At 38.9% G+C, this 16785-nt stretch overlaps 1 protein-coding gene across 6 annotated transcripts in view; it reads left to right on the plus strand.

The window, feature by feature from the left end:
• Positions 1-16785, plus strand: part of LOC116512390 (threonylcarbamoyladenosine tRNA methylthiotransferase-like) — a 342750-nt gene that overhangs the window by 90646 nt on the left and 235319 nt on the right. For all 6 annotated transcript variants that reach the window (XR_004255878.1, XR_004255879.1, XM_032222856.1 and 3 more), the window contains one exon: positions 10984-11080. Coding sequence is in view for 4 of the 6 variants with exons in the window: in XM_032222856.1 (XP_032078747.1) it covers positions 10984-11080 (97 nt within the window). In the remaining 2 variants the exon portion in view is untranslated. The remainder of the gene's footprint in view (positions 1-10983; positions 11081-16785) is intronic.

Below are 16785 nucleotides of genomic sequence, written 5' to 3' on the forward strand. Positions count from 1 at the left end.
GTATTCATGTCATTCAGAAGTGGGTTTGGATTGGTTCTGCTGAGCAGGTAGTAACTTGGCCTGCCACGCCACCGAACTGGTTCTCTCCGCAGCGTCATAGGTGCCGCCATCTTGTTTTTTGCTTCTGCGCATGCACAGAAGCATTTTTAGTACTGCGCATATGCACATAGCGTGAATCAAGCATCTGCACACACAGTGCGTCCCTGCGCAAATCGGCAGTAGCAGCAGCTGGAACCCACCTTGAATGTCATTGGCTCTGGAATATTTGGGATTTTTTAAATTTTCATTTTAAAGTGTGTGGCTTTTTCATGAGCTTACCTTGTGATTTGATTTGTTAAAAATGATTGTCACATTTTATTTAGGCTGATTAACTCATTTTATTCGTAAGGTATGTCTGACATGTATATAGTGCTAAATGACCTTGAAAATAATCTTACTACTTCCAGGAATATGTTGCAGTATTTCAGGATTATTTTTTAAAAGACTAATGCATACAAAATTTTATCATTAGATTTGAATAATGAAAAACACCATTGATTAAAGCCTGGCCTATTTCCAAAGGTATTAATCTACTTCCTCCTTCCTTTTTTCCACCTGCCCTCCAAATTCCAAATACTGAATTTGCATTACATGGACCCCTTTTGTTTTCCTGAACTTGGAACTGATTTATGAATGCTTAGATGTCATCCTCTCCATAGTTTTCTGCTTTTAAAACCTTCTCTGCTATTTGCTTCTATGATCTCTGCTTCCTTATAAAGATACAAGGTGAAATTAGAAAAAAAAAATCCTGTTGATCAAATTCAAATCTTAGTCCCTGAAAACATTACAATAGCTAGCATAGCAAAAACAAACGTTACTTTAGGAGATTCAAAGATGTTCTTCTGTCAAATTTGTCAATTTTAACAATTTATTATTGCAAAGACCTTCTATTAAATCAGTGTTTCTCAACCTTGGCAACTTGAAGATGTCTGGACTTCAACTCCCAGAATTCCCCAGCCAGCATTCTGGGAGTTGAAGTCCGGACATCTTCAAATTGCCAAGGTTGAGAAACACTGTATTAGATAGTATACCATGGATTTCAGATATATAATACATTATTGTGATGTTGCATTTCACTAGATAATGTTTGTCACAGGTCATAACAGTATCTTTTAATTCTGAACTACAGACTATTCAAGTTGTGTGTGTGTGTGTGTGTACGACTGTGTCTGTGTGTGCCTTCATGTTTAATGACTGCTTAGATAAATTCCTGCAGTTTTCTTGGGGAGATTTTGGAAGTGGTTTGCCATTGCCTCCTTCCTAGGGCTGAGAGAGAGTGACTGGCCCAACGCCCCTCAGAGGCTGGCTTTGTGCCTAAGGCAGGACTAAAACCCCGTTTGTAGTGTGATGCCTTAACTACTACACCACACTAGACCCATCCCAGTATTACAATCTGATTTCATCAGAGTTTTTGCCATTTATAATCCATTGTATGTAACTTTGCATAACAAATTAATTAAGTAATGTAAGTGTGAAAGTGATGTCAAAGCGATGATACAGTTAACAATTACACCGCATGGATACACGTAATGTACAATTATACGAGTGGTATTGCCTTTTTTGTTGAGTTTTATGTTTTAAAAAGCATAAAATGGGTTGGGGGTTTTAAGAGTTTTTTTAAATATATAAAATGGCCACCTGGATTTTGCTGCAATTTTACTTTGAAGAACAAATAATTGATATAGGTTTTGAAGAAAATATATATAACAAAGGACAACAGATCTGCAGCCATGTAAAAGCATTAAACATTAAAGTCTTAAATAGATTTAATTTGGGACTTCCACATAGATTCCAAATCACGAGATTACCAGATTTTATAAAATGTTGGTGATCTTTTCGTGTGAATGCTGAAACCTTGTAAAGAGATCTCACATTTTAATGTTCTGAACAGCTTGTAACAACCTGGAATGAAATTACTGAATACTCATTAAAGGTTTTGCAATATTATAGTGTTATAATAATTTTTTATTTAAGTATGTGTGGACAGATAGAGCCACGGATTTACAGATTACTAGCCAAGAAGAAAATGCTTAAGGTTTTACAAAGACAACAAGCTACCTAAAAAATAAACCCAATGAATTCAACAGATCATAATATAAAGTTAGTAGTATTTGATTACAATAAGAATTTCTCTGAAAGAAGTTTTATTAGAAAGAAGAATCTGAAAATAACTTGTAGGAAAAAGACTAAGCAATTGAACAAATTAAATTATATTTTGAATGAATGATATTTATGTTAAATTGGCATTCATGTATCTCACCTTAACACCATTCTGTACACTTCAGAGAAGCAAGCCACAAGTGGAAATATTTGGGAATATTTCAAACATTAACATTATCACATTTATTTATTTATTTTATTTATTTGGAGTTTTTATATGCCGCCCAATCCCAAAGGACTCCGGGCGGCTTACAAGAAATATAAAAAGCACATAACGACAAAACAATTTAAAACAACAGACACCCCTGCTGTAGAATTTGTGAATTCTACAGCAGGATATTAATTACACGAAGCTGTTCCATTCCAAAATGTATCTGTTGGAGTTGTCCTTTCAGAAGATCTGATTTGACTTCCTTTATTGATCCCTCATTATCATCCAGTGGGCTTGGAATTTACTTGTAATTGGCACCATCAATGTCTGTTTGGCCAACAACTGTTAATAGTTCATTAGCTTATTTGATTTCGAGCAAGCAAGAATTAGCATCAATTTTTAAGAAAAAATGTGATCAGTTATTTGTATTTATAACACTATTGGCTGGAATGAATTCTGTGCAATATGATTTCTTACATTAGGCTCATGATATAAAATACTTTTTTTAAAAATGAAATTAATATGCTGGATTTTTTTTAAATTAAATTACATGTCTGCTTTATTGGTGTCAGTAGGGGGCAGTGTTACTCTGCTGAAATGTACTGTTTAAGGATCCCTTGATTTGCAGAAGAAAATTCTCCATTCTGTGTCCTAAGTGGCATTCTCTTTACCCAGATTGTGCTACATTATAGAAACTGTTTAGCACATTCAGCATATTTGAATCTAACTTGCTATATAATGGGCAACTGCATTTGAAATAATTTGAGCTCTTAAGTCATTCATACTAGAATAGTCTTAAATTGGATTGAGTGAAGGGGGCCAATAAAATAGAGAGGGTTGAAAATGACAGTTGACACCTGAGGTGAGGAATCTTAGTGTGAATTCGTGTAATCAAATCGTATCAGACTGTAAGCCAATAAAATCAGAAAAAAAATGTTTTATGTTTAGCTGATGGAAATAAGTGTTAGCAGGAATGGTTGTGAAAGAAAATCCTGTTTAAGGGACAAATCGCTATTTCCTTTTCATTTCCTTTTTGGTAATAGCCTATTTTAAGAATGTAATTGAATCGTCAGTTTAATCATAGGTATGTTTTCTGGTCAGCAGTATTCGGTCAATAAATAATATTAATTAATGGATTGATTAACAGCAAGACAATAGATGTGAATTCTATAAACGTCACAGCTTTACATCATTGGGTTGGGTTTATGGAGTTTTGCTGTGTTTGCCTGAGGCCTATCCAGCAATTGATAAGAAGGACTACAAAGATGACAAGGGATCCCCCCAAAAACTTTTCTTGCATCCACAATCTCTTTGCTCCAGCCTTTTCTCAGATAAGAAACCTTTCCTTCCCAGCACTGATGGGTTTCAAAAATTGTTCGAACCTACTTTGTGGGTGTGGCCTCCTTTGTGGGAGTGGCTTGCCTCCCATGTGACCAGATGGGAGTGGCTTGCCGCCCATGTGACCGGATGGGAGTGGCTTGCCACCCATGTGACCGGATATGAAGATGCCGACGACACTTGTCAGAACCACCTTAAATTACCTGACACACAGCACTGGCATGCATAAGAATATGATATAAACTTGTTTTTTAAAAGGCATCTTTGGTTTGCGTTAAAACAACTTCAACACACGCAATGTTCTGATTGCACCACAAACGCAGTAGTCATCCTTACCTTTCACAGAGGCACTGAGTTTTATAAATATGAACATGAAAGTGTAGAATAATCATATCCAAGGACCAGTGGTGGGTTTCAAAAAAATTTGGAACCTCTTCTGTAGGTGTGGCCTGCTTTGCGGGTCCACTGGTGGAACCTCTTCTAACCGGTTCGGTAGATTTGACGAACCGGTTTTACCGAATTGGTGCGAACTGGTAGGAACCCACCTCTGCTTCCCAGAAAAAAAACCTTCTTACTGGTGTCTCTTTTCACGTCTGGATTACAGAGGCCAAGGAAGGACCATTGGAGGATTTGCCACTGCTTTAAGATTAGAAACATGCTTTCTTTTTAAAATACCTACTTCTGAATTAATTTCCACCTCTCTTATTGGGATTATTAAAAAAAACATGAATGGGCCTCCCTCTCCCCTTTTGGCTGCCTTTTTTCAGGCTTATTTCAGTGGCCTCTCTGATACCTCCTTTTCTTTCCCTTCTTTTCTATTCTCTCTTTTCCATGTGTGTCTGTGTGTGTGTTTGTGTGTGTGTGTGTGTGTGTGTGTGTGTGTGTGTACTCACTGGAACTGGCAGCCAAGATTGTACTGTTACTAGATGGGGAAATACAATACTGTGGCAGCTGTGTGCCCTCTCTTCTTGCTTTTAAAGGACAGGAGGAGAGTGTGTGTGAGTGAGAGTGAGCGAGTAGATGAAAGAGAATACACATGCAGCTGCCGTTGCTTTCCAGGGTGTTATTCAGGCTATGAGGAATAAAGTAGAATTCTCTCTCTTCTCCCAGTTTTTGTTCTAAAGGATTGGCGTTGCCTGCATCAGGCTTGCAGAAGCAGCAGAAAAAGCTTTGGGGCCGGGGGTTGGGGTGGGGGACATCAATAGCAAATGGTAGATATGGGTGAGTAAATGAAATTAGGCAGATGTACCTATGGAAAATGCTTGATATAAACAAGGAAAGAGGGAAGAAATAAGCCAGCAATATAAGACGATGGCAAACAGCCAGAACTGAATTAGTTAGTGAAAGGGGTGGGGGGAAATGGAGCAGTAATGAGAAAAAGGCTCCAGAATGTAGAATTAATGAAGAAACAAGACATAAGAAATAAACATTTACAACATGGAAATCACTTTCCCTCACCGCCCAAAAATGTGGCCTAGAATTCAAGACCTCTCTTTCTGTCAGTCCTGCTTCGCGCTCCATGTGCAAACCGTGTGTTGAGATGTCATATGAATAGAAAAGCCTGTAAGCTATTCTCATTTTTATCCAGTTCTTCCACTTCAAGTGTTGCTTAACTTGCATTAAAAGGAGAATCTTACGTGAAATAAAAACCTGACTTGAGAATAGGTGAGGCGTGCTCAATATCCATTATCCACAGTGTCTCATTACACGGTTTCACAGGCAAGCAAGAGTAAGAGGGGAGAAATGGAGCCATTATCGTTATGAAACAGATTCTGCCCTCCTGATCCACTTATATTCCATTACTTACCTGGTTGAATCACATGGGTGATTTTAAGTTATCTTCAGGCCAGTCCTTGCTTATCTAAACTTTATTGTCAGAGTGCGCAGAGTGTGACAATTTTGAGACAACCCAGGAGCAAAATATAAGTAAACAAAGGTTTGTCTTTCAAATAGTGGTTTATCTACAAGGACTATATACATACACGTACTAGGCAAAGTCAGGCAATCAATCATCAACTACAGCATGGAAGCATAAGAGAGAGAGAGCGAGAGAAAGAGAGAGAATCATCATTTCAGTATTACAGCCTGTTAGTTATCAAATCATTACCTTAATATTTATGAACCTCATGGATGCTCTAGGTTTAGCACCTCAGGAGTAGAAATAAGATTATACTCATGGATTAGATTAAATAGGATTACACGAGACTTGTTCTGTTTAGATGTGTTCTCTGGAACGTGACTGCTCTCCTGATTCTTTTGTTCTCGTCTCTGGTTCCTTAAATTAGATGCGCTTGCTTTCTGCCTCAGGTTTCTCTGTTTGGACCACAATCACTTTCAGTAGCAGATAATTTTGATAGGCAAAGGCTGATGAAACTGGAGAATTAAATCTAATGAGATTTGTGTGTGTGTGTGCAGTTGTTTTTGCTACATTATACATTCGGGGTGTCAAACTCAATTTCATTGATGGTTGTGTTTGAATTTGGGGGGCTGGGGTGAGCGTGGCTGGAGTGGCCAGCTCGACATCATTCATGTCGGGAACACCTGTGGCGGCCTGAGCACCCTCCCAGTCAAAATGGACTCCCAAGCTCCATTTTTGGCTGCGATTTCCTCCTGCAACCCTCTGCCAGCAAAAACTGAGCTTGGAAGGGCCTCACGAGCTCGGTTTTCACTGGCAGAGGATTGCAGGAGGTCGCCATAGCCGAATGAACTTGGGAGCCCATTTTGGCTGGAAGAGGCACCGCGAACTGGTCCTTTGCTGTTTCCAGGGCAGCCCCGCGGGCGAAATCTAACTACTCCAGCCCACGGGCCTTGAGTTTGACAACCTTGTTACACATTTATTGTACCCACTGGATGGATGGATGGATGGATGGATGGATGGAGATACACACACACACACACACATACACACATACACACATACACACACACACACACCAAATATGGAAGGTTCTCTGCTTCAAGTCAGCTTCCCTTGTGGTTTAAGTAATAATGCTTGTTCTCAGTTTTTCAGCTTTTCTCCTGCAGAAATCTGAATCAGCTAAAACAGATATTAGATGTTTCTAGATCAATAATAAATTGAAAAACATCAGTTTAGTCAGTCAGCATAAAAATGAGCAAAATTCTACTCTGAAGTCATGCTAGAAGTACAAGAAAGCCATTAAAGAAATGAAAAGAAATTTGAACACGTGGGAATATCATTATAGGGTTGAGCTTGTTAAGTATTAGAATTCATTTCCACTAGTATTTCATTTGGAAAAGAATTTATGTCAGTTTCTCTGGCATCTTAATTATTCTACAGGTAAGTTCATTTAGTGACTGTTCAAAGTTACAATGGCACTGAACAAAGTGACATACAACCATTTTTCACACTTGTGACTGTTACAGCATCCCCATGGTCACACGATCAAAATTCAGCTGCTTGGCAACGGACTCATATTTATGATGGCTGCAGTGTCCCATCGTCACCTGATCCCCTTTTGTGACCTTCTGACAAGCAAAGTCAATGGGGAAGACAGATTCACTTAACAACGAGGCTACTAATTTCACAACTGCAGTGATTCACTTAACAACTGAGATGTGACAAGAAAGATCGTAAAATGGGGCAAAATTCACTTAACATCTGTTTTACTTAGCAACAGAATTTTGGGACGCATTTGTGATCAAGGATAGTAGTGTTTGCAGGTGTTTTGAATACGTAACTTCCTTTATTTTGAATTTTCAGTTTAAAAGCATGATCAGAAAAATTGTGTTCTTGGAGGAAGTTGAGCTGTTTTTAATATTAAAATACATAATTGTTTTAAAAGGACATAGTAACCAGTACTAAACATAGTTGAAGTAACACTGAATGTTACGGTGAAAAAGAACTATATAACTATCACCAAGAAAATATGGATTATCTCATGCAATTAAATGAGTATATTATATTACAACAATACTAGATTGTTGGTCTTCAATTCCCATTATTCTCAGGCAGTATTATTCTTAGGAACTTGGAAATCTAGTAGTTGAAATCTAAAAGAGTATTTCTCAAACTTGGCAACTTTGAAGATGCGTGCACTTCTCTTGTTGACTGGGGAATTCTGCGAGTTGAGGTCCACAGATCTTAAAAACATTGATCTAAAACTTGTAGAAGATACCAAATGAGAGATATTTGCTGTAGTGCTATCAGATTGTCTTCTGCTGCAATCAGAGTTGCCATTCTTGAAAATAACATTCTATTTATTAATTCTAAACTTGTACCAGTCAACAAGTATTTTATGATAGAAGGCTCCTGTCCTTTGTGAATCACAACCTACTGCTCCCTGTACATATAATTTTCTGTTCATCAAGCTGGATTTTCCTCTGCCTGAAGATTCCTTTGCTTGAGGCATTGTATTTATACCGTGGATTTGCTGAACTACAGCTTCTTGAATAAACCACACTTGCTAGAGTTTATACAACACAAACCTCTGTGGTTAGGTTCGTGCAGTATGCTACATCGCAAACATAGAAATTACTTGATGTAAAAACCCAGCTGAAAGGAGCAGTCAGTCAGCTCCATTATGCCTCTCTAGACCTTTAAATGTGAAACCTAGACTGTTTTTACTGTGTGCTGTTTTAAAGTTTAAAGGAAACTTTAACTACCTAACTTTTAAAAAAAGTGACTGTGGTGTACACAGGTTTGATAAAAGGAACATCTGGCAAACCATGTTATTAGTCCCAATTTTATTCTTCGACATTCTTTTCTTGTGAAGTTACTATCCAGTTCTTTGAGTATTTTTGGACATAGCTTTTTATGGAATTATCATTAAGGGTTGCTTCTTTTCAATCTCCCCCAAGGCAGGAAAAAGAAAATCTTAGAAGAAATAATGGCCCAGACTACTACTCCATCTCTTACCTTTAGGGAATGCAATCTGCAGTCTTGTCCTTAAATCTCTAGTAGTAAATAACATACTGGTTCACAGAGATGATTCACGGCAAGACCTATACCCGGGATGGCGAACCTATGACACGCGTGCCAAAGTTGGCACGCAGAGCCCTCTATGGGCACACATGCTGTCGCGAGCTGCTCTTCCAGATTCCATTGCGCGCATGTGCACCGTCCAACTGCTCACTTCTAGGTTCTGTCACGTGTATGCGTGAAGTCCAGCTGGACAGTGTGCATGCATGCAACAGAACCCAGAAGAGAGCAGCTGGACAGTGCACATGCGCGTGCTGAAACCCAAAAGAGCAGCTGGATGCACACCGCCGAGCTGTCCTTTTCTGGGTTGTAGTCAGGGGTGGATTTCAACCAGTTCGCGGTGGTCCCTGCGAACCGGTTGGTCGACGAACCCGGAAGTAAGTAACTTCCGGGAACGGCGAAGGGCCCACCTGCGCCTGTGCGCGCCCGCGCCCGCTCCTTACATTCCTCCTTTACCTTACTGGGTTTTGAGGGGAAATGTTCACCCACATTGACCAGATTGTTTATTCTATTATAGTGGCCTTACAAGGGAAGATTATAGCTAACCATTAATATATTGTAGAGGTTTCTTTTTTAAAATAACTATTATACAGATACCTTTTCCAAAAATCTCAGAAGATAGTTGTTCTAATTAAACTTCACTGCAGTGAGATTGTGCAAATCAGATTTAAGTTGAAGTAGCAGTCAGAAGCATATAAATTATTGTATAAATTAAGAGCCAATTAGATTTAAAATCAAATGCTGAAATTTATTATGCTGAAATTTATTTAACTACAGTGTAGGAAGGTTCTGAAAGTAGAAATGTATTCATTTATGCTACTGAAATTCTGTTAAGACTTCTCTCCCCTCCCCGCACCTTTCCACCAGCATTAAAAGATTTTGAAGGTTAAAGGCATTTGTAACATTCCTGTACAGTATTGTTTTTTTTTATCATAAAATAAACAAATAACATTAGAACTTTTATTATAAAGAACAGAACCATTAGATGGTATTAAAAAGAAATTAATCTTGAATGAGAATGTGAGAAAAAATATATAATTAAATTTTGCTTCCCATGTACAGAGGTCTATGTAGAGAATTTGTATTAATGTAGTTTATTCTAAATTCTATTATCTTTTGTCACATTTTATAGCAATTTAATTGAAAAGTTTGCATTTTTAATATGCATCCAATTGCCATATTTCCAGTTTTTTCAGAAGAAAGAATTATATATTTTCATGCAACATAGAGCTACCAATGAGTGTTCGGTATATGATTTAAAAAGTCCTACAATCTTAAATCACCCAAGTAGCGATAAAGTTAAAATCTGGTTGAATCCAACCTCTGATGATATTCTGAACATGTTTATATAGTTTTATTGGCAATTAATGGAAGTGATTTGTCAGTGTCTTTATCCAAGACATCAGTCTGTCTTCTGACCCAGGGGCACACCAGAAACTGGGCAATGCAAATGAGTAAAGCCTCATCGGGTAGGGCGCGTGGTGGTGGGGGTCACACACAGATGCATGGGGTGGGTGGGAAATGTGCAGGGGTTGTGTGCGCATGCATGGGATGTGCGCATGTGCAGGGGGCTGTACATGCTGGGGGCTCATGCAAGAGGGATGCACATTGCATTTTGGGGGTTCTTAAAGTCTAAAAGCTTGAAACTGATAAAAATCTAAGTCAGAGAGGACATCTTTACCTTGAATAAGTTTAAATACCTAGGACCAATTGACTTGCATTCCAAAGTGTTGAAGGAACTAATTACCTTACAGAATCCTGAATAATTGTTAACGTGCTGGATCGTTTAGAGGAGAGCAAATGGTCTTATCTTCAGAAAGGAGGATCTAGTGAGCTGTAAAGCGGCCTGATATCAATACCTGGAATCAAATGCTTTAAGGATTATGGAGCAATTCATAAAGAGATGAATGTGTTAGGTTGTTTTCTTCATCTTCACGACAGCCAGAAAATAAAGCAGTAAAAAGTTATTTCCCCACCCCCCTGTGGGATGCATATGAATAATTTTATATGTGGAAATTCATATCACACCAGATGAAGTTTTGACTTGGATTTAATATTATGCAAACGGACTTTTACAAGTGCAACAGTCTGTGCTGTTATTGTCACTCCCCTCACGCCAATCCTCACCTGTATCCCAAATCAACTCTGGAGAATCCTCCAACCCTTCAGGGAAGATTTGAAGGACGTGTGTAGGATAGAAGTGCAATTAAGAATCTGTTTGCTGGCAGAATGACACAATTAGGCAGCGTTCTTGGTTTTTCCAATCTTTTCATACTGTGACAGAAGTGATGCAAAGTTAGTGAATGTTAATTAAACGAATGTGTTCTGCCACTGACAGATTATTTGTTCATTTTAGGAAAGCACAAGAAGGAAAAAAGAAAGTTGTCCTAGCTGGATGTGTTCCACAAGCCCAGCCCCGACAAGACTATCTGCAAGGCCTGAGCATTATTGGGGTGAGAATATTATGGTTTGCGTTGAAATTCTCTCAGAACTTGATCCTGATGTGTTTTTAGAATCTAAAATGTTATTTTGGCTAAAGGTTTTGCTAGTCTAATCTCAAAACGTTGTTTCTGAACATCTGTATAAGATTTTACAATATCCCATATTATACCATAAACCTGGAAAAATGATGAATTGTAGAGAACAGAATTATATAGGTTAGGTTAGGTTAGGTTTATTGGTTTTGTATGCCGCCCACTCCGGAAGGACTCCGGGCGGCTCACAATAAACAGGGGAGGGAATAAATAAGACAATACAAACAATTTTAAAATCCAGAACAGTCACAATTAAGACGGGGCTGGGTGCTTTAACAGCCCCCAGCCTGCCGGAACAGCCAGGACTTAGTAGCTTTACGGAAGGCCGGGGGGGTAGTAAGGGTCCGGATCTCCACGGGGAGCTCGTTCCAGAGGGCTGGAGCAGCAACAAAGAAGGCTCTCCCCCGGGGGGTCGCCAGCCAGCATTGGCTGGCAGATGGAACCCAGAGAAGGCCAAGCCTGTGCAATCAAATTGGTCTTTGGGAGGTAATTGGCAGGAGGCGGTCTCTCAGGTACCCAGGTCCGATGCCATGTAGGGCTTTATAAGTAACAACTAGCACCTTGAAGCGAGTCCGGAGACCAATGGGCAGCCAGTGCAGCTCGCGGAGGATAGGTGTAACGTGGGTGTACCTAGGTGCACCCACAATCGCTCGCGCGGCTACATTCTGGACTAGCTGAAGTCTTCGAACACTTTTCAAGGGCAGCCCCATGTAAAGCGCATTACAGTAGTATATTCTTCAATGTAATATTTATTACTGATGGAACTGCCTAATGCTCTCCATTTGCACCACACCAGTCAAGAAACTGAAGTCTCTCGAGGACTTCCGGGGGGGGGGCGGAGCCTGTCGCCGAAGAGGGCTCAACGGAGCTCTCTCAGAGATCTGGTCTGTATATCTAAATAAGATCATAGATATCACTCCTTTTTGGCTATAAAGGGGCAGGGAGTAGCTCTGTGGTTAGGGTCTATTCGTAATTCACAGCCTTTTTCTTTTTTTTTGGCTGTGGGCAGAGATTAGATCCAGCGTAAGCAGAGCCTTTATCTCCAGCCAGTTCTTCTCAGCTGCTTTTTTTTGCAGCCCCAGACAGGCGACCCCCCCCCCCAGGACAAAGCAAAGTTGTTTGAAGCTAGGATCAATACGGGCGGGTCCCACCCCTGTGAGATTTATGCTTTTATTACTATCGTAAACACCAGCTCCATTTGTCCTAGAGGCTTCTTTGTTTAAACGGACTTCAAAATGGCGATTTCTCTCCGTTGGTGACTGATAGGGGATGTACTTAGGCAGCTTTACCTTCCTGCAGACCGCTCCTTAACAAAATAATTTTTTTTTGGAAACAGAGGGGAGCGAGAGCGCAGTTTATTTGTTTATTTATAATGGCACCCAGGTCAAAATCGAAGCGTCTCTCTATGAATGTGCCTAAAGAATCTACGAATGAATTTAAAGAATCTACTATGGAATCGCAGCCCTTGTCTCCTACGCCCTCTACTGGAGAATTCTTAACACAGGAATTTTTCTTTCAAATGTTTAATGATTTTAAACAAGAAATTAAAGAATTTGTATTGGAGCTATATGGTAATTTAAAGTCTAAAATTGCCCAAATGAAGGCGAATACGTTTGTAGCCGTGTCTGCCCTGTCAGATTATACTGCTGAAATGGAGAATAAATTGGAAAGCTTGGAGGAGGCTAATTCTAATTTGACTACTAATATCCAAACATTACAACAAAAAATTAGAGACACTCAAGAACAGCTCGTTATGATAAATTTTAACAAGAAGGCATTTGCAATAAGAGTCAGAGGATTCTGCGAAAAGGAGCGAGAGAATCTGAAACAGACCTTTGTTAAAGCCTTCAGCCATGCGGTGGGAAGCCCGGGACTTAATTTTGATTGGCAGATTCGGAAAATCTATCGCCAGAATTCGTTGGTAGCGGAACAGCGACAGCTTCCGAGGGACATAATTATATATTTCTCCACAAAAGAATCCAGAAATGCGATTATGCAAAAGTTTTATAATAAAAGTCTGCGAGTTGATGGCCAGGATTTGATTGTCTTCAAAGAAATCCCATCCCAGATATTAAAAGCAAGAAGAGACTATACTTTCTTAACTAAAGAGCTTAGAAATCATCAGATTCAATATAAATGGGAGGCCCCAGCCGGTATTATGGTCACATTTGAGAATCAAAGATTTCGTCTCAACTCTGTTTCGGAGGCTCAAGATTTCTATTACAAGACTTTGAAGGCGGGACTTCCTGATTCACTTGGAAAAGAGGAAAGACAAGCCGAAGGAGAAGGCAAGCAGCAAACCACGTGGCTGCAAGATGGAGGAGGTAGCTCTCCCTCCCTCGGAGAAGCAGAAAAGCGGAGATCGAGGATTTAGACATTTTAAAATATCCGTCAAAGTTGTGGATTGAATGGGGGTTTGCGACCTCTCTCTGGTAGAAAAAGCGGAATCGGATATTGGTGGGGTGATGTTGAACGTATACTTGTAAAATGCATGCAGAATGATTTACGCTGTTTAAATCCTGTTAGAGGGGAAAGTTTGATGAGATTATTTCAAAATAGAAGGTAAACTGATTCTTGTTGAAAGCATTATTTGAATATGTGGAATGATCCATGCTATTTAACTTTTTATTAGAAGGGAAAGCTTGGTGAAATTATTTTGAGCTAGATTGTAAACTAATGTCTGTATAAATTTGATAGTGGTAAATATCGGAGAAGCAAGGGATGAGGGCGGAATGCATGCGGAATGATTTGCGTTGTTTGGATCTTATTAGAAGGGAAAGCTGGATGGGATCATTTTAAGATAGAATGCAAACTGATTTTTGTGTAAAGTAATATTTGATCCACGCTGCTTAAATTTTACTAGAAGGGAAAGTTCGGTGAGATTATCTTGAGCTAGATTGTAAATTGATGTTTGCACAAATTTGTATAAATTTTGACTCTTGTGTGAATTACTGTTTGAAAATAAGGTTAAGAAAGATTATTTGGAGGGACTATGGGAAATAGTGGTAAATATTAGAGAAGCAAGGGACGAGGGTAAAATGCAAGCGGAATGATCTACGCTGTTTAAACTCTATTAGAAGGGAAAGTTTGATGAGACTATTCTTCTGTAAAGTAATATTTGAATATGTGGAATGATCCATGCTGCTTAAATCTTACTAGAAGAGAAAGTTTGGGAGATCATTTTGAGTTAGATTGTATATTGATGTCTACATAAATTTGTATAAATGTTTATCTGAATATAAGAGGAACTGGAGAATTTACAGGAGGTTGGGGTAAATAACAAAGAAGCAAGAGACGAGAATAAAATACATATAGGATGACTTACACTATTTAAACATAAATATAGATGGGGGGCTGAGATTAATACAAAGAGTTTTTTTCTCTCTCTCTCTTTTTTTTCCTTTCTTTTCTTTTCCTTTTTATAATTTGTATTTTCTATTCTTTTTTATATATTACTTTTATTTTTAATTCATACGATCATAAGATACTTTAGAAGGGGTTTGACAGAGGGCAGTGCCAGGTGTGGGCCCTGGGAAGTCGGGGGGATTAGGGATGGGGATTTATGAGGGGTGGGTGGGTGGGTGTTAATATAGTTTCAATAAGAAGAAGAATGCACTTGTATACGGTTGTTTTTTCCTTTTTTTTTTTTCCTTTTCTTTCTTTATAATTTTCTTCCTTGGTTTATTTTTTTTCTTTTTTATCATATTAATAAATAATAGTTGAATAAAGGAATACACCAAGGGGAGAGGTAGAGGGAAAGAAGAGGGAGGAGTAAGGAAGGAGTAAGGGGAATGTAAGGAGGGTGTATGTTAGGAGGAAGGGGAGAAAGGAAGGTTTGAGGGGAAAGGGAAGTAGGAGGGGAGTGTTAGAGGGAGGAAAGGAAAGTTGGAGGGGGAAGATGGGGTGTATGGAGGATGGAAGTGTCAGGTGCGGTTGTGAAGGATGATGAGTTGTGTTTTCTTTTTATTTTATTTTAATTCTTTTTTTATAGTAAATATCCAGTATATAAGTGACTGTAAAATGGAATGTGAAAATCAATAAAATATTTATCACAATAAGAAACTGAAGTCTCTCAGCTTAAATTGACAGCAGGAAGCTTTTCTAGAACAAGGACAACCGTTATTTGACAGTTTGGGAATTTGAACATTCCTTGAACACATCCCATATTAGGAGAAAGAAGAGATAATGCACTTGCAAAAAAAGCTCTGGTGTTTTGTTTACTGTATTTATATGCAGGAGGTCTCAAACCTATAGAATCTTTTCCCCCCAAAATTATATTGGATTAATATGCCCTTTCTTTTAAAATGGTCGCACTGAAAAGGCAGTTCATCCAGACATTGACATAAACAGGTAATCAATAAGATATCTCCCACTTTAAGTAAAGGCTTTACATGCTAGTTTGGAAGGTGTTCCGATACCAGTTTCCTGATCTGAATGTCACAGGGAAGCCTCCTGACATATTGAAGCAAAACTTGGAATGGGTGCATTGGAATCATTTAATATAGGGTTAAAATATTGAGCTCATAAAGAGATATAGATCATATGTTGGGCATAACAAGTGCAGGGAGGACAATTATCCCTAAAACCACAGTAAAGGTAAGCCTGACGGCTTAGAATTACAGCCCATTACATAAAAAAGTAAGTTGTTATGTTTCATCTAATACTACGTCATAATGTGCTTTTTAAAAAAAATAGTGTAAAATGCAAGTATTCTGAGTTCATTTTATATGCAGACCAAGCCACTGTGGCTCTTTTAACAGAACATGGTTATCTATTCTGGCTGTCTGAAACTGGAATTCCCAAAAGCATTTGCTAATTTCATTAAACACAACACATGCTACTTCCAGCTATGACTAAGATTTCTGCTTCATGTTAAACCTGTTTTTTTAAAGTATTCACTGATACAAATTGGATTCAACAATATGCGAATCCAAACAACACGTTTATCTATCGGTAGCCTCCTAGCGGTTAAGATGCTGAGCTTGGCGACTGTAAGTTTGGCAGTTCGAAACCCCATAAGTATAATATGACGGGGTGAGTTCCCATTCTTACCTTATCCCGAAAGCATGCAAACTCCAGTAGATAAATAGATACCCCTTTGATGGGAAGGTAACAGCATTCTGTGTGCCTTGGTGTGCAGTCATGCTGGCCACATGACCACGGAAATGTCTTTGGGCAATGCTGGGTCGCTCAGCTAAGAAACAGATGAGCTCGCCCACTAGAGTTGGAACACGGTTGAACGGGGAAGCTCCCCACCCCACCCCTCTTTTGTGGTTCAATACAGACCTTAGTAACCTTTTCAGACAGTAAAAGACACTTTGGCTATTTCACACAATTGAATAGTTGTACCCACAGCATTACATTGGTTTAAAAAAGCAATGTGAAGTTTTTTGACATTCCTACATCTTTTTTTAAATTTCAGTTTATATTAACCAATCTCATACAGGAACACTGATTGTATGTATGTATAAGGATGTTCTCCATTGGATTATTTATGGTCAGGCAAGAGGGTTCCACCACAAAACCGTGTCCGACTAAACCGCGTCGCTGATGTCATCAAAAGGGCGACAACAGTGCGGAGACAGAAGCACACTGTAAACCCTAAACCTAAAATTAACCCCTAA

The sequence above is a fragment of the Thamnophis elegans genome, chromosome 8 (genome assembly GCF_009769535.1).
Source record: "Thamnophis elegans isolate rThaEle1 chromosome 8, rThaEle1.pri, whole genome shotgun sequence".
Lineage (NCBI taxonomy): Eukaryota > Metazoa > Chordata > Lepidosauria > Squamata > Colubridae > Thamnophis > Thamnophis elegans.